Source organism: Eleutherodactylus coqui, chromosome 1, assembly GCF_035609145.1.
Source record: "Eleutherodactylus coqui strain aEleCoq1 chromosome 1, aEleCoq1.hap1, whole genome shotgun sequence".
NCBI lineage: Eukaryota > Metazoa > Chordata > Amphibia > Anura > Eleutherodactylidae > Eleutherodactylus > Eleutherodactylus coqui.
Genome location: NC_089837.1, coordinates 152,755,429 through 152,774,199, shown reverse-complemented (window position 1 = coordinate 152,774,199; position 18,771 = coordinate 152,755,429). Strand labels below are relative to the sequence as shown.

The window sequence follows — 18,771 nt, the reverse complement described above, 5'->3', positions numbered from 1 at the left end:
ATACGAAGAAGTGGGTGGGCTCAAAGCCAAGAATTAAAGGTAGACACCAAAATACATACCGTAGTCCTCAGTAATATAATATTAGCTTTCTCAAGGCTACATGAAGCACATTGACACCAGACATCCCATTCTGGTTTCCAATAAAATAGGAGAAGAAGAAACCCGAGGGAAAAGATATACCCAATAATGCACAGTGCTTGCTTCCACATCTGTGTTCTGTATCCAAACAGGTCCTGTGAAATCAAAGCAACAAAAGATAAGAATGAATATAGGCCACAAACAATGGGTACAAAACCAGCAGAAAAGGGTACCAATCTAACCAATGCTATGAACATATGGCAGACTTCCGTAATCATACATGTTCTACAGCATTTGTCATTTCAGTGATATTGTATATTTTGTGCAATACAACTCATTAGTAAATATGAAATAGCTAATTTGGTTGAGGCCAGGGGAGCATGGGGGAAAAAAATATGATATAAAATGATTAGTACAGTTGGAAGCAATGTTGAATTGGAGTGCCTAGGGTCCAACAATAAAATTCTTGGGGCTTGCTGTACAGCTACATGCAAATATTAGTTGATCCCCGCTCACAGATTCTAAGCTGCTGCATTCTCCATATAATTTGATAGAAAGATGCAGGGTTGCCAACTGTCAGAAATGCCTGGACAGTTCAAAATAATAGGAAGGGAGGATACTATTAAATACTCCTAGATGTCATTTTAGCCAGCCTATGCATCTGTAAAAGTAGATTACCTACCCAATTATACAGCATCTCAGCCAGCCTATATAATACCTATCTGTATGTAGTGCAGTGAATATATTGTATGGTTTGCTGCTTGTGCTAGAAGAGGGAGACTCACACCTGGCTCAGGGCCCCTTGGGGGTATTCATGCATAACCTGTGGGTAGTCAAGCCCTGGTTGCAATAAAAAAAAAAGTAAATTAACCCTTTGAATAACCTAGTAGGTGTGTTGTAGAGATGCATAAACCAGGAAATGGCTACAGCATCATTGCTAAAGACCTGGGTGTACATCAAGGCAAGGTTAAACAAACAGCACTCCATGGCCATGGCAAACAATACTAGAAGAAATTAGAAAAACAAAAACAGTAACAGCAAAAGATATACAGAGAACTGCAAAAAGCTCTGTTTATGGCTCTAAGATTTAGAAAAACATTGAACAAGAATGTTCACAGGAGGACATCAGGAAAAAAACAGCTACTGTCCAAAAAAAAAAAAAAAAAATGCAGCCCATCTCAAGTTTGCCCAAGGCCACCTGGGTGTACCATAATGCTTCCAGGCAACACATAGCGGAGGGTGCATCATGTTTGGGGCTGGCCTGCTGTCTCAGGGCCTGAACATTTTGCAAATATTGGAGGGAATAATTAAATTTGAAAATGTATCAAAACATTTTTCAGGACAATGTAAGAGCAGCAGTCTGTGATCTCCAGCTGAAGACACATATTGGGTGATGCAACAGGACAATAACACAAAGCACACAGTTAAATCAACTAAAGAGTGGTTGAAAAATAAGAATATTTGCATTTTGGAATGGCCAAGTAAGATTTCTGGCCTTATCAAGATGCTGTGGAATGACCTGAAGAGGTCTGCATGCAAAGCATTCCAGAAATATGGATGGACTGAAGCAGATTGCAGGGAGGAACGGACCAACATTTGTTGGAGGCGATTGTAGAAAAGGAGGATCTCCAGGTAATTAAATTCAAGGGTTCACTTAGTTCTCTGCGCCATGTGGATGTGTTCTCAATAGGTTCAATTGAAGATATGAGTGGTGGGAATATTTGTGTACAGGGTTGTCCAAAGGTATGGAGACCTCTGAATAAATAGAAAACGGTGGTTGGGAACGGCATCCTGTGTCTAGCATGTTGCTAAGGTGAAGGTGGCAAATCTATGAGGGGTGGTATCCAACACAGTGGCCATTTTGAAAGTCGCTATCTTGGAATCACGTCAATATTTTCAAATGGGAAGGAGGGCATGTGACATATTCCATTTATTCAGATGTCCCCATACCTTTAAAACACCCTGTACCATTAGTTTAGTTAAGATTGTCTATAGTTGTGATTAACCAAAAACAATCAGACCACATTTTATTAGTAATGAATGTAGAAATTCAGGTAATTTCAAAGGGTTCACATCCTTTATCTTGTAACTGTATAACCAACAGGTTAAAATATCTGTGCATGTGATGAAACGCAACATAAGAAGATATGCTTTTGTTAGCTCAGGTACTGAACCCAATTAGTTTGAAATTCTGGTGGTGTATAGTGCCCAAACACATACATCTAAGTGCATCCTACCGTGCCCATGACAGAAGCACTTTATTGAAAGATACCTGCTGTTGGCCATCTATGTGGAAATGGTCTTCAAATACTCCATGGTGCTGAGCCGAGTCCCACAGCAGCTATATGTAAGAGGGTTAGTTTTTGCATGTGGTCCTTGATCTCGATACAGGTCATGGTGCAGTAGTTAATTCAGTTACAGGACAGTTAATTCAACAGAACTTTACCCCATTCAGAGGCAACAAGGGTGACGGTTACAGTGGCACTTAGCTTGCCAGTTACACTTTCCTATGGGCATGCAGTTAGCAGCTACAGAAAATGGCAGACAGCTTGGTGATTATAGTCTCAGATAAGCACACTGAATTTAGGGGTTTACAGTATAACATATAACAGCCTCACATGGATACCCTGTATGGATGTTGCAAATGCTAGTGGACATACATTGTGGTGGTTACCGCTACAATGTGTATTAGCACATGAACCTTGTTTTTTTTCTTATTGGAGTATTTAAACTCTGTGCTATTGCGTGAAAGTTTTGCTCCAAGGTCTTCCCCATCTTCCTCACAAGTAGGAAAACTACATGCGAGAAAGATAGGGCAAGTCCTGATAGTGAAATTAATGGTTTTGTTTCATCCTGTTACGTGGCCGTGATTTTCACAGCCACATAATGTGAATTCATTTAAGGGTTCTTGTCTTTGGTCTTAATTCTACAATCCCCTGGTTTTCAACCCTTGACCCATCCCTTTTCTAGTGAACAGCATCATTCTCACTTTTTGTACTCTGTGTGCTTATAGGAGTATTCCAGGTCTTTTTACATTTTGGATATTAATCACCAATATGTCATCAATAGCGGGTTAGTGGGGACTCGGCTTCTGGATCAACCGATTCCCAGGACCTTTGTTACTGCAGCCAGTGCAGGAAGAAGAGAGTGCTGACCACACCGCAGCAACCCATGTTGGTAATGCAGCGCAGCTCCCATTGAATTCAATAGATGCTGCAGCTCCAATAGCAACCCCTCCAGTTATGCAATTCACAACACTTTCTTCTTGCCCCGACTTATTGGTCATCAATAGAGAAAATTTAACGATGATAGTTTGCCTGACATTCGTAAAAGGGTCTTAACTCAGAAGTGTAATCTGTAGTTCCTGTGATCCATTGCTAAAACTTATAAACTGTGCATGGTATGTGGTTGGTCCTGTGATATGTACTACTGGTACAACTACTATTTCAGCACCCTCTAAAGCTATGCCTCTGTTAATGCCACCTGCACACGGAAGGGTCGTACCTCGCATGCGGGATTCCCGCAGCGGAGTTCAACCCGGTGCCCGGCCAGTGACCCCAACGTAGCTTTCCGCCGTTTTCCTCTCTGTTGCCGATTTGCTGTCCGGCATTCTGGTGCACATGCGCAGTACAGAGGACACCGCGCCATTGCTATGGTGATGACATGGCTGCCATGACCATTCTGCAGGATTGCAGAATGGCTGTGGGACGGATGGCTTCCATTGACTTCAATGGAAGCTAGCCATGCGTAACCTGCACCCAAAAAATAAAAAACCCACACAGCATGCTGCTATTTCTCCCACGAGAGCGGAAAAAACGCAATCGATTTCTGCTTGTGGGCAGGAAATTGCGTATTGTCATAGCATACTATGGGCTGGATTTGCTGCAGAAGCTGGAGGTGGAATCTCGCTCCAGATTTCGCACTGCAAATCCACCTGTGTGCAGGAGGTCTAAAGCATTTGAGACTGTTGAAATACAGTGGAAACATGGATTCCTTTACAGCAGGGTATGATGCAGGATCAAAGTCTTCTGTTAACAATAGAAAAACAAATAGGTTTGATCTTTGGGGTAATATAAAAAGGTACATTAAGAAGCAAATGTTTGCCCCTAAGCCTCCTCCCTCATATGGACACATGAAAGGAGACCCACCACCATCAAGTCCAAGTCCTTCATTGTAGATCAAATCAGGTGCCTTGAGTCATAAAACATGACTAATAGCCCTAGTACCATGGTCCAAATGGGTGTACAGTGAAAAAGGGGGAATGCGGGGTTGGGGCACAGTATAATACTATGAAAGACTAGGCTAGGATGAAGTCAGTTTATGATGGTGTTTGGTTTTCCATTGACTATTCGGGACAGTCAGAAGTCAAGTAAAGAAAGCTGGAGAGCAGCGAAATTTCCACCAAGAGTCATAATGGTTGAAAAAGATTGAATGAGTGTGATGCTTTAGGTATAATTGGTATAATTGCTCCACCTTAATTATCCAGTTACATGAAGGACAGCAGGAATTATAAGTAATCGTTATAAAATGCTCTTGTGAATACTGCCTACGAGCTGCTTTACACAAGCATTTTATCACGGCTATTTTGGCCAAAAATAGTTTCCATCTGAAGCTTCCAATGCACTTGTTCAGGTTTGCCGATATTTTTGTGCGTAAAATCTGCCGTCTGGGAAAGATAGCGCACATGATGCATATTCCGGCTGGACGCTTTTGCGCCGATTGGAAAAGATAGGTCTAGACCTATTTTTTGCCGGAATATGCTGACCGGTCCCATACACTCCCCTATGGAGTCTTTGAGAGCTGCCGAAAAAGGGAGATGGAAGGAAGCTCAGCAGTGGCTGTTCTAAACTCCCTCCCTCTCTCCGCCCCTTGCCGGCTTCCGACAAAGGGAGAGGGTGGGAGATTAGCACACTAGCTCTGCTAAGCTCCCGCTCCGTCCCACCCCCTCCCTTTGCCGGCAAGGGGCGGAGAGAGGAAGGGAGATCCAAGCTCTCTTTCCCTGTCCAACGGTATTCCTGGCTGCCGCGTATACACGCAGCAGCCTGGCCATCTGGATGGACGTTAAAACGGGAGATGCAGCCGCGACTTGGCTGCAGCTGCGTCTGGATCATGCGTTTTTCGGCCGCGATGCAGCCGTGACGCAGGCAACAATCACAGTGCCTGTGTGAAGGAGCCCTTAAGGATGAATGAAACATGGATTCCTTAATGGGCAAATTAATTATTTCATAATTACGATAAACTGTGGTTGTGTCAGCTTCTGCATGCAATTTTTTTTTCTTTTTTTAGGGAAGAACAGTCTAATGCATTAAGCAATATGAGTTTCATAAGTAAAATTAAGTTCACACTTTGTATTTTATATTGTTGTTATACAAGTAGTGCATTCTAATTGGGTGTGTTAAAAATCTTAGCTGAGACAAACCAATATTATAATAATTACATGCCTTAATAGCTTAATTATGGATTTTAGCTCTATCAGTTTCACAAGGTTTTAAAATGCAAGGTATAACAAACATGAATGTACTGGGAGCAACTGAGGATTCTTCCTTTATTGATTCATTGTCTGCCAAAAAGATTTGCAATACTAAAGCAGTGCTTCTCAGATCAAGTCCTCAAAACTCCCAAAGGGTTTGGAGAATATCTCAAATAGAGTGATGAAGCCTGTTTACGCCTTAGTGACGAAGCCAAATTTTGGAAATCTGACATGTGTCACTTAGCATATTATAACTCCGTAAAGGTTTTGCATATCCAAGTGATTCTGACATTGTTTTTTTCGCCACATGTTGTACTTCATTTAGGTGGTAAATAGACCTCTAGAACTTGCGTATATTTATTAAAAGTGCCAATATTGGGAGCATTTTGAAAAAAAGGCTTTAACATTTTCAACTGTAATATCTCAAATATGTGCAAACATACTGTACAAATCTTTGCTAAGATATAGATTTCCATCTGTTTACTTTATTCTGGCACACGTTTGAAAAACGTTCGTTTTTTTAAACCATTTAGGAGATGTACAAATTTAACATTACTTTTCAACATTTTGAGGAATACTTTGTTTTCCTGCACCAAGCCAAGATTGGAAAGGCTCATAGGTGTCAGAACAGATACCCCCACACATGACCCCATTTTAAAAACAACACCCTTAATTTATTCACTAAGTGGTGTCATGAGAAATTAGATCCTGCAGTTTTTTTTCAGGAATTAATGCAATTTAGAGGAGAAAAAATAAAAATAATTATTTTGCAAATAATTGCATTTAAAGACATATTTTTTTTCTATACTGTACATGAAAATGAGGATTGACACCCCAAAATGGATACCCCTGTTTGTCCTGTGTTCAGGATCATCCCCTTTGTGGCCCTAATCTTATGTCTGGATGCACAATGGGGCCAAAAATGAAAGGAGTAGTCAGTGTCTTTTAGAGCAGAAATTTAGCTTGAAGGCCTTTTATGCCCCATAGCACACTTATAGAGCTCTTGAGCGGCCAAAACCATAGAATCCCCCCACAAATGACCCCATTTTGAAAACTAGACCCATTAACGAATTTATCTAGGGGTGTACGGCCCATTTTGACCTCACAGTTTTTGAATGATTTCAAGCAAAGCAGAAGTAAAAAAAATTGTGATTTTGTTTTTTTTTGGCAATTCTGTCATTTTAAAAACAGCTTTTTTTGTACCACACACACACACGAATGAAGACTTGCACCCCAAAATGGATACCCCTGTTTCTCCTGTGTTTATAGACTTACCCATTGTGGCCCTAATCTTATGTCTGGATGCACAGTGGGGCCCAAATGAAAGGAGTAGTCGGTGGCTTTTTAGAACAGAAGCGATTTAGGCCCCATTGCCCACTTGTAGAGCCCTTGAGCGGCCAAAACCATAGAGAACCCCCACAAATGATCCCATTTTAAAAACTAGACCCCTTAACAAATTTATCTAGGGGTCTACTGAGAAGTTTTACCCTTCTATTTTTGAATAAATGCAAGTAAAGCCGTAGGAAAAAAATTACGATTTTCATTTTTTTGGCAATTGTGTCAATTTAAAAACATTTGTTTTGTACAGCAGACATATGAATGAAGACTGTCACCCAAAAATGAATACCCCTGTTTGTGCCGTATTCAGAAAAATACCCATTGTGGCCCCAATCTGCTTACAGGACCACAGGGCTAGGCCTATAATGGAAGGAACACCCGTTGAATTTCAGGCCCCATTGCCCACTTTTAGAGCAATTGAGCAGCCAAACAATAAAGAACCCCCAAAAATTACCCCACTTTGAAAACTAGACCCCTTAACGAATTCATCTAGGGGTCTACTGCATATTTAGACGCCACAGTATTTGAATAAATCTAAGCAAAGCAGAAGGAAAAAAATTACGATTTTCATTTGTTTGGCAATTGTGTCAATTTAAAAACAGGGTTTTTTTGTACAGTGTACATAGGAATGAAGATGTTCATCCCAAAATGGATACCCCCATTTGTCCTGTGTTCATAAACATACCCATTGTGGCCCTAATCTACTTACAGGACCTATGGCAAGGCCTATAATGGAGGGAACACCCGTTGGATAGCAGGGCACAACTGAATAAATTCCGGGCCCAATTGCTCACTTACGCGGAAAAAAATTGACTCTTTAAAAATAATTCCCCCACACTCTGCGCCCTTTTTGGCCTTCCCCAAATCTTAGTAAAGTAATAATGTAAAGTGTGTAGTTTTTTTTTACGAAGATGGGAGTAATTACGGGGGCCTGATTGGGATAGGCGTATGGCGCAATAAATTCTGGTATCCCCCCCCCCTCTTTTCATCCTTTTTGGGGGATATTTCTTGACCTCAGTGGTCACCGGGAGCAAGGAGATTTTAAGTTTCCTGGGCTCCCCGCCTCCTGTGCATGTGTCCGGCATTTTGCCGGCGGTCGCATGCGCAGAATTTCGGTAAGGTCCGCAGAGGAGGAAAGCATCTGGGTTTAAATACGGAGGCCTCGCATCGGTGAGGGAAGATGAAACTTCTACTTTTTTTTTTATTTTCACGTGATCACCATTATCCATCATCCAGGAACCGCTCAACGTTGCCCCCCGTGAAATCTCCAGGCTTTCGGCTAAGTTTTGTAGCCAAGAGCAAGGAGATTTTAAATGACCCTGGCAATCCACGGCTTTTGCGCATGCGTCTGCCGCTGTAGCGACGGCTGCGTGCGCATAAGCTGTGGTAGGGTCTGAGGATAAATCCTGGGGCCTTAGGTTCCTAATTTCATCCTCCCTCACGGATATGATCTGTGAGAGGAGATGAAAAGACAGGAATTAGGTCCTACCTGTTAATTCCTTTTCTTGAAGTCATCCTGACAGCATACACATGGAGGTTGCCTGCTGGACACCTGTTGGGACAGGAAGCGGAAACTACAAAAGGCAACTCCCACCACCGGCTCACCAGTGTGTACCAAATAACTACAGTGACCCGGCTTTGCTTAACCAATCATTTCTAATATGGAAATCATAGTACAATACGTTACTTCATGTAAAATATAACCGAAGGGGAGGGAAAAGCCCCTATGCTGTCAGGATGACTTCAAGAAAAGGAATTAACAGGTAGGACCTAATTCCTGTCTTCCCCTCGTCATCCTGACAGCATACACATGGAGGAATACCAATGACCAAGGGCTTTAGGGAGGGACCACTGCCTGTAGCACCTTCCGCCCAAAGGCCATATCCCGGTTGGCCCCCAAATCCAGGCGATAGTGTGTAACGAAAGTATGTGTGCTCGACCCGTGGCGGCTCTGCAGAGCTGGTCGGTTGTCGCCTGGGCTCTCTCCGCCTAGGAACAGGCGACCGCCCTAGTGGAATGGGCTCTAACGTCGCCCGGGAGTGGGATCCCCTGGGATCTGTACGCCTCTTCTATGGCCCTCCTGACCCAACGCGCTAAGGAGTCCTTAGTAGCGGCCCCTCCTCTGCGTGGACCTTGAAATTGAATGAAGAGGTTGTTAGACTTCCTGAAGGAATGTGTGAATTCCAAATACTTCAGGACTGCTCGTCTAACATCTAAATTATGGAACCTCTGTTCCGTGGTATTACGGGGTTCCTGGCAGAAGGAGGGAAGTACTATACGCTGTTCTCTGTGAAAGTCTGTGAGAACTTTTGGTTGAAAGAAGGGGTCAGGCCTGAACTCTATTTTATCTGGGAAGGTGGTCATGTATGGGGTCCTAATCGAGAGGGATTGGATCTCCCCGATCCGTCTGGCGGATGTGATGGCCACTAAAAAGGCAACTTTGTGGGGGAGGATCTTTACTGATAGATCTTCCAGGGTTCAAAGGGGTGTGCGCAGAGGGCCTGCAAAACAAGGTTCAGGTCCAATGGGGGCATGGTTTCTCTTATAAGGGGATGGAGTCTGACTGCCCCTTTCAGATATTTCTTAATTAGCCTATGGTCGCCTAAGGGGAAGTCGAAGAAGGCCCCAAGGGCGGCCACCTGGACCTTAAGGGTACCAGGTCTTAGCCCGATGTCCAAACCATCCTGTAGGAACTCCAATATTTTGTTAATGTCGGGCTGTTGGAGGTCATGTATACTATGCCCCAACCACCTAGAGAAGGTATCCACACCCTGGAGTATATTTTTCAGGTGGATTTTTTGAGGCTCTCACATAACGTAGTGGTCACCCCCTCTGATAGGCCCCGGCTCAGGTATTTTACCCGCTCAACTTCCAGGCCGCCAGTCTGAACTGTCGGACCTTTGGGCATATCAGGGGACCCTGCTGGAGGAGATCGTCTCTCTGCGGCAGATGTAGAGGCGATCCTGTGTCGAGAGAGCGGCCAGGAGCGGGAACCAGGGTCTCTTGGGCCAGAATGGGGCCACCAGGATAACGGAGCCTGGGGACTCCTGAATTTTCCTTAGGACTCGAGGAATCAGGGGGATAGGTGGGAAGGCGTATGCAAGGTCCCAATCCCAAGCCTGGGATAGTGCATCTATTCCCAGGGAGCCCCCGTCTGCTCCCATGGAGAAAAACCGGGGACACTTGGTGTTCTCCCGAGAGGTGAACAAGTCCACCTTGGGTGTCCCCCATCTCTTTAAATTTAGCTGGAACGCGTGTGGATGTAGAGTCCACTCCCCGGGGTCTATCTTCCTGCGGCCGAGATGGTCCGCCATGGAGTTCTCTGGGCCCCTTACGTGGTACGCTGTGACGGAAGGCGTCCGCTGCTCTATCCACCCGAGAACTTTTGCCGCCAGGTCTTGGAGTCGGGGGTTCCGCGTGGATCCCTGGCGGCGGATGAGGGACACAGTTGTTATGTTATCCGAAAGGATCTTAATGTGTCTACCCCTGATCTCTGTCTCGAGGCCCCGAATGGCCTTCCAGACAGCGGAAAGTTCTTTGTAGTTGGAGGATTGAGCAGCTTCCTCCCGGTTCCAGCCCCCTTGGACGTAATGACGGCCTAAGTGGGCCCCCCAACCAGTTGCACTTGCGTCAGTAAAGATGGACACTGGGGATGCGGGATACCAAGCCGAGGCTCTGGCAAGGTTAGAGATAGACATCCACCATTCCAAGGAGGATTTTATCTTGTAGGTAAGGACGACTTTCCGATCCAGGGAGGCGGGGGATTTATCCCAGTTGTTTAGGATAAAGTCTTGGAGGGTTCTACAATGTAACTGGGCCCAAGGGACTACCTGATGCAAGAGGTCATGAGGCCGAGGACCCTCATGCCTCTCCTAAGGGAGACTTTAGTGGTTAGAGAAAGTGCCCGACACTCATCCTGGATCGTTTTTTGCCTTTCTAGGGGAAGGGATGAGCACTGATGGTGTGAGCCCAGAATCACTCCCAGAATTTTTTATTTTTTTTTTTTCTTTCTGCTCGGGCAGAAGACTGGATTTAGAGGAGTTGATGATCCAGCCTAATGACTCGAACAGACGGAGTGTGCCTGGAACTGGAGTTCTGAAGCCGATCCTGTTAGGATCAGGAAATCGTCGAGGTATGGGACAATCAACACCTTGTCAGTGCCGCCACCATCTCTAACACCAGTTTGGAGAACACCCGAGGTGCGGAGGAAATCCCGAACGGCAGGCACGTAAATTGAAAGTGAGAGACAGAGCCATCTATCACCAGGGCAAACCGCAGAAACCGCTGGGAATCTATGTGTATACGGACATGGTAATATGTGTCCTTTAAGTCCACGGTGGCCATGACACTATCCGGCGCAATTAAGGGGATTGCTGACCGCACCGATTCCATTTTAAATCTTTGATACGTGATAGATTTATTCAGGAATTTCAGATTAATTATAGTTCTATAGGATCCATTCTTTTTTTTTTGATTAGGAACAAGGGGGAGTAGCACCCCTTGAATAGTCTTCTGCGGGAACCCGAGTGATGGCCCCTAGGGACAACAGTTCTTGCACCCCCAACTGGAGGGCCTGAGCAGACGCCGGTGACTGGCAGGGGGTGACTATGAACCTCCGGGGAGGAAATTTCAATTTTGTAGCCATCCGAGACTAGGCGTAAGGCCCAGGGATTGGAGGTCGCCTCGTTCCATCTAAGGGCGAACCCTTTCAGTCTACCCCCTACTTGTGGGATCCGGGAAGGCAGATTCTCACCCTTTCCGCCTTTGGGATAGGACCAGCGTCCAGTTTTCCCTTTCCCCTTGTATGCTCTAGAGGGAACAAAAGGAGGAGGGTAGGAGGAGGAAGCCGCTTAAAGGATTTCTCCGATGGTAGTCCCTGGCTCTTATCCGATGCCTTCTCTAGGAGAGTATCCAAGGAAGGCCCGAAGATTCTGTGTCCTTGGGAGGGCAGGGAACAGAGTCTATTCTTGGAGGCGTTATCTCCTGTCCAGGCCTTAACCCAGACAGCCCTCCTGCTGTGTTTGAGAGGGCTGCTGAACTGGCCCTGAACCTCACTGACTCCATAGAGGCGTCTGCCAGGAAGCCGGTTGCCTCTGGAGGAGGGGAAGGCAGCTGGAGATGTCCTCCCTAGAGCCCCTCTGAGAAATCAGCGTCTGGAGTTGGTCTAACCAGACTGACATAGATCTCGCCACAGATGTGGCCGTGATGTTGGCTTTGACGGTCAGGGCCGCGGTCTCCCAGGCCTTTTCCATCGCAGAATCCACTCTGGTGTCTAGTGGATCCCGCAGTTGGGAAATGTCCTCAAAGGGGAGGGCTGCTTTTTGAGACCCTGGCGACCGCCAGATCCCCCTTAGGGACGGTTTCTAGGAACTCGATATCTTCTGGTGTGAAGACCATCCGATCCTTGAATTCCTTGGACAGGAAGAATTTCTGATCTGCCTGTTTCCACTCTGTCAGGATCAGCTGTTTTAAAGTGTCATTAACTGGAAATGACGGTTTTGGCTGTGGTAGGAGTCCCCGGAACAGGCAATCCTGAAAGGATGGCTTCTGCGGCACCTCTTCCCCCACCTGCATGGTGCGCCGGACTGCAGTTAACAGCTGACCCAAGTCCGCCGATGAAAAGAAATACTTCCTTGTATCATTCATGGGCGGCATGGATTCTGAAGGAGAATCTTCTAGGACCTCCTCAGAGTCTGACTCTTCCATTCATGCACGCCTTACCCTTTCCGTGGGGGGCGGCAGAGAAAGAGAGGAGACCGAGGCTTCAATCTCCTCGTGGATCAGATGTCCGACATGCCCGAGGAGCCCTCTTTGCGGATCACCTTCTCCATAGGGTCCGCGCATAGTGGCTTGGTGTGGCCCTCTTCTAGCCGCCGCAAGCCAATTGGACATTTGCGCACTCGCTTTTTGGCCTCTCTAACCTTTTGTGCATCTCTGTCCTAAGAGACGGAGACAGCAAAAAGGACTTCCAGCACCAGATCCTGATGTCTCAATCCTCCCTCCCCGGTACTCCCAAAGCAGTCTACTCACCAGTAGGCTGCTTTCAGTGTCCTCTCTGGCTAACATCTTCAGTAAGGTGCAGCCAGGAGAGATGCAGAGGAATCCAGTCCTTTTAAATTTTCAAATTTGGCGCCGACACGCCCCCTTTAAGTGAGCCCCCGCCCCCCGTGATGCGGCCGCGCTGACAACACGCCGCCGCGCCGGACCCGGGGGATACACCGCATACACTGGGACACCGCCAACCAGCACACTTGTGGGGACGCACGCCGACCAGCACACACGCGGGGACGCCGACTGGACCCCGCCGCCTAGGAGACACACATGGCGCTATATGGAACGCTTCACGAATTTGCATGTCATCCTTGCGCAGGGGCCATGCTAATCTTCTCTGTATCGTTCCAATTTTAGTATATGTGCTGCCGAAGCGAGCACTTTTTTTTTTTTTTTTTTCGAGCGCTGCTGGCATACCTCTCTAGACGTGGATCCCTGGAGACACCGGCGTCCGAGCCTGCAGGTACCGGGGCTGCTTCCTACCGGTACGACAACCCCACTGGGCAGCGTACTGGGGGAGGATTTTTCCCACTGGGGGAACATTGCTGGGTAGATCCTGCGGGTGAGGGTCCCCTCATAGGGTCTCACCCGCACAAGCCCTGCCAGCCCGAACAGAGAGTCGTCCCCCCACGGGCGGACAGGCTGCATGGGAGTCTTCTTTCTTCATTCACCTCCAGGATACACCTGGAGGCCCGCTTGGACTGTCCTGTAGGGACAGGAAGACACTGGTGAGCCGGTGGTGGGAGTTGCCTTTTGTAGTTTCCGCTTCCTGTCCCAACAGGTCTCCAGCAGGCAACCTCCATGTGTATGCTGTCAGGATGACGAGGGGAAAGTAAGCTTTTTAAACTTTTTTTAACTTTTTCAATTTTTTTATTTACACCTTTTTCTTTTACTTTAAATGATCACTGTTATCCATGGGATAACAGTGATCACGTCCCTGGTGATTTTGAATTTCCCAGGGCCTAAGCCCCTCTGTGCACGCACCCGATGATTGACGGCGTGCCCGCATGCGCAGAAGGGGACTTCAGATCCTGGAAGACCAGGACATCGCGGAGGACCTGGGGTGAGTATTTTCACCTCCCCTCATGGATCCGATCCATAAGGGAAGGTGAAACTAACTTTTTTTCAACTTCTTCGTGATCACGGGCCCCGGGACCGCTGACCGTGCTCCCCGGTGACATCTCCTGATTCCCAGCTACCTTCAGTAGCCAGGAGATTTTAAATTTGCTGGGGCTCCCGGCTTTCTGCGCATGGGCATGAGCGGATTCTGCTCAGGATTCCGCACTCAGAATCCATGCGTGCCGCGGACATTGGGCCCAAGTTATTGTATACATCCAAGCATTTCCAGACACTGCTTCATCTGTACACTCATTAACCACCACTCATCTCTACAGTTCACACAAGCACTATTAGCAAACAGACTGTTCCCCTTGATGCAAGACGACCAGGTGGGCTTTACAAGGGGCCGACAAGCTTCAGATGGCATTAGAAATTTAACGGAACAAGACAAGGACGCCCTTTATCGCCCCATATCTTTTCCTTGGTCATAGAATCACTGGAAGCATTAAGTGCCCCAAACATTGAAAGCATAGAGGTGGGTCCAAAGTCACACAAGATAAATCTTTGCGGATGATGTCATATAAACACTTACAAACCCAGAATCCTCATTAGAAGCTGGAACTAAATTATTAGACAAATGTGGCCTATTAGCGGTTTACAGAGTCAACTCCACAAAATCTTTAAATGATGGGAGTCAATGTAACAAAATACAAAACATCTTGTTCTCCAAATTTTAATTCAAGTGGTCCCTCCTATTTCAATTCCTTGTCTAGGTATATTATTAACTCCAGAAAACATTTAATTTAGTTAAAAAGAACTGTATAGGCTAGCCTTTGGAGCTAGGATGGATGGGCAGGAACATCCTCTACAAGATGCTTATACTCCCTAAAATCAATAAAAATCTATTGGAAAGAAAAAACTTCAAAAATCAGAGAGTTGGAGATCAGGAAATGGAAGAGTAGGGAAAATTGTCCCATATAGTCTGTTGTCAGTTTTTGACACCCATGTATGTACCGTATATACAGTACACTCGAGTATTAGCCGACCCGAGTATAAGCCGAGACAATCAGTTTCACCACAAGAAACTGGGAAAACTTATTGACTCGAGTATAAGCCTAGCTATACTCGAGTATATACTAGGTAAGAAAAAAACCTCCATACTCATCTCCCAGCTGGGTCTGTGTCTGTGCGACAAGCTGCTTGAATTCTCCCTGCTGTCATCCCCCGCCGTCCTCTCTGCTTTGCTCTGTCACTGCTGTGTAAGTAAGCGCTGTGATTGGATTGAGCGCCAGCCAATCAGAGCTGGCGCTCGATCCAATCACAGTGCTTGCTGACACAGCACTGACGGCAGTGGATTTGAAAGCCGAGCAGGGAGAATTCTAAAAGCTTGATTGGCTGTAAATGATCGAGCACCGGCTGTGATTGGCTGACGCTCAATTCAATCTCAGCTCTTACTTACACAGCGCTGACAGCGGGGGATGACAGAGCCGAGCAAAGAGGACGGCGGGAAATGACAGCGGAAAGAATTCAAGCAGCCTGCAGCACCGCCACCGGTGACACAGACGTCAGCTGGGAGGCGAGTATGGAGGTTTTTTTTTTAAGCCTTCACTGACTAGAGTTTAAGCCGAGGGGGGCTTTTCCAGCGCAAAAAAAAATAAAAATGTGCTGAAAAACTAGGCTTATACTCGAGTATATACAATATATAGGTTTTATTTTTTGGGATATTTGGCTCTGTGAGGGCTTCTTTTTATGGGGTAGGCTATAGTGTCTACTAGAGATGAGCGAGCACCAAAATGCTCGTTACTCGAGTCGAACTTTCAGTGATGCTAGAGAGTTCGTTTCGAGTAACGAACCCCATTGAAGTCAATGGGTGACTCGAGCATTTTTGTATATCGCCGATGCTCGCTAAGGTTTTCATTTGTGAAAATCTGCAAAACACAAGAAAGTGATGGAAACGACATAGAAATGAATAGGGCAGGCGAGGAGCTACATTTTGGGCTGTATCTCAAGTTCCCAGGTCCCACTATTAAGCCACAATAGCGGCAAGAGTGAGACCCCCCCCCCCCCGCCCCCACTGTCAGCGTAAAGATCATAGTAACATAGTATGTAAGGCCGAATGAAGACATTGTCCATCTAGTCCAGCCTGTCTATCCTCCTGTGTTGATCCAGAGGAAGGCAAAAAACCCCAAGGCCAGAAGCCAATTAGCCCTTTTGGGGGAAAAATTCCTTCCCGACTCCCTAATGGCAATCAGACTGTTCCCTGGATCAACCCCTAATAGTTCCTACCTGCCTGTATACCAGGATTGACACTTAACCTAATATTTATATCCTGTAATATCCTTCTTCTCCAGAAAGACATCAAGTCCCCTTTTAAACTCCTCTATCGATTTTGCCATCACCACTTCCTCCGGTAGAGAGTTCCACAGTCTAACTGCTCTTACAGTAAAGAACCCCTTTCTATGTTGGTGATGAAACCTACTTTCCTCTAATCGTAGCGGATGTCCTCTTGTTACCTTTGTGGTCCTGGGTGTAAACAGATCACGGGAGAGATCCATGTGTTGTCCCCTCATGTACTTATACATGGTTACATGGAGCCAATCAGAGGCAGCCCTCACTCACCCATTCATGAATGGGTGTGAGTGAGGGATGCCTCTGATTGGTCAGGCTGTGACCAATCAGAGGCATCTCATTCAGCAGGCGGGGATTTTAAATCCCCGGCTGCTGAATACTACTCACAGCTGTTCAGAGCAGTTCAGGAGAACTGCAGCCTGCCGCGCTGAACTCCGTCTGCCGGGACCAGGTAAGTATATATATATATTTTTTATTTTTACACATTTCTGGATGAATTGCAGGGAAGGGCTTATATATTTAACCCTTTCCCGACAATTCATCCCGCGATCGCCGGCAGCCCATTGCTTTCAATGGAGTCGGCTGTATTGCCGGCTCCATTGAATTCAATGGGCTAACATCGTTCTGCCGGCACCAGGTGAGTATATATATATATATATATATATATATATTTTTTATTTTTACACATTTCTAGATGAATTGCAGGGAAGGGCTTATATATTTAAGCTCTTCCCGACAATTCATCCCGCGTACGCCGGCAGCCCATTGCTTTCAATAGAGCCGGCTGTATTGCCGGCTCCATTGAATTCAATGGTCAGTGCTCGTTTAATCGAGACGAGTACCGCGTGGTGCTCGTCTCGAGTAACGAGCATCTCGAGCACCCTAATACTCGAACGAGCATCAAGCTCGGGCGAGTATGCTCGCTCATCTCTAGTGTCTACTTATACAATTTTGGGATATATACGGCTTTTTGATCATTTTTAATTCAATCTTTGTTCCATGGAGAGGTGAGCAAGGATAAATAATGCAACAATTAGGCCAGTGTTCCCCAAGCTCAAGCATATTTTATGTGTGCATTTTCAGCAGAGAAGTTCATTGAGGAAATTTACACCATGTATTTCTATGGGGATAACAAAAAAAAAATCTGCAACACAATACATGGAAAATATTTCCACAGTGGATTTTCCTGGAACAGAAAGGCTTTCCACATTTTCTGCAAATGTTGTAAACTTTTAATGTGGAATTTCACCATAAATTTCAGTGCAATATGAAATTCCACACGGAAATCTGCAACACAATTCCAAAGGAAATACTCCACAAAATCCACAACAGTATTTCTACTTGCGCTTTTGCTGTGGAATTGCTGAGGAGGACTGTGGTGTATTTTTACATGACATGTAAATCCATCCTTAGGAGTCTCAGTGTCCAGAGTTAAAACTGAAAAGATTTCAGTATTTTTGGAAAATATAAATCGTCAATTTAAATAAAAAAAAAAAAAAAAAAAAAAAAAATAATATATATATATATATATATATATATATATATATATATATATATATATATATATATATATAATGTTTAAGGCCTCACGCACATGGGTGGATTTTTGCTGCAGAATCCAGAGCGGGTGATCGCCTCCGGATTCCGCAGCAATAACCCTCCCTAGCATGCTATGGAAAAATGATTCTTCATGCACACGAGCGGAAACCAATTGCCTAAGGCAAAACTTGATAAACAATAGTTGACTTTCTGGTGGCACATTCCATCTAGTTATTGTTCATTGCCCATATAGTGCATTTAATGTTTCAATTATAGGCATGCATTAGCATAGAGAATAATCTTACATAGCACTGGGGTTTATATTTTGTTTTGTCAGGTTATATAATGCCATATGAAACTAATACTACATAAGCTCACCAGACAGGTTCTACAAGGCTACTTATAATCACTTGGATAATATGCTTTAGATTCACTAAGTTTTCCTAATAACAGTCACATGCAAATTTAAAGAAAAGGTCATTGGCATATCAGGGCCGCTTTAACCCTACAGCAAATTGTGTAATATACGGAGGCAGGGAAGTAAGTAATTCACTATGTACTTTCACTGTTCTGATTTCTTAGGGGAATGGTATATAAAACATAACTTTTTTGGTTATAAAAAGGATAAAAAGTCATGGGCACGAATATATACAAAACAAACACTAAAGCATACCCCACCACCAAAGTCACACTTGGCCACACAATCACTTTTTCATCTGGTCTAGAAATCCATCATATCCAGAGTGTGTACTAATTTCTGCCTCCGGTTTTCATCCAATTGATAGTTACGTTAGTGTGCAAGCTCATGGGACGAACACCGTTCTGGATATACCTTACTGGATTACTTCCCACCTAGGATAGGGGCTACAGACAAACTGTGTTCCCAT

The 18,771-nt window shown here is 45.3% G+C and overlaps 1 protein-coding gene and 1 non-coding gene across 3 annotated transcripts in view; both read right to left on the bottom strand.

Annotated features, from left to right (window-relative positions):
• Positions 1–18,771, bottom strand: part of LOC136627001 (probable cation-transporting ATPase 13A5) — a 130,175-nt gene that overhangs the window by 98,962 nt on the left and 12,442 nt on the right. For both annotated transcript variants that reach the window (XM_066601957.1, XM_066601964.1), the window contains exon 2: positions 60–233. In XM_066601957.1, the coding sequence (XP_066458054.1) occupies positions 60–233 (174 nt within the window). The remainder of the gene's footprint in view (positions 1–59; positions 234–18,771) is intronic.
• LOC136593997 (U6 spliceosomal RNA) lies at positions 13,212–13,318 on the bottom strand. Its single transcript, XR_010788448.1, has one exon. It is a non-coding gene; the product is annotated as a U6 spliceosomal RNA (small nuclear RNA).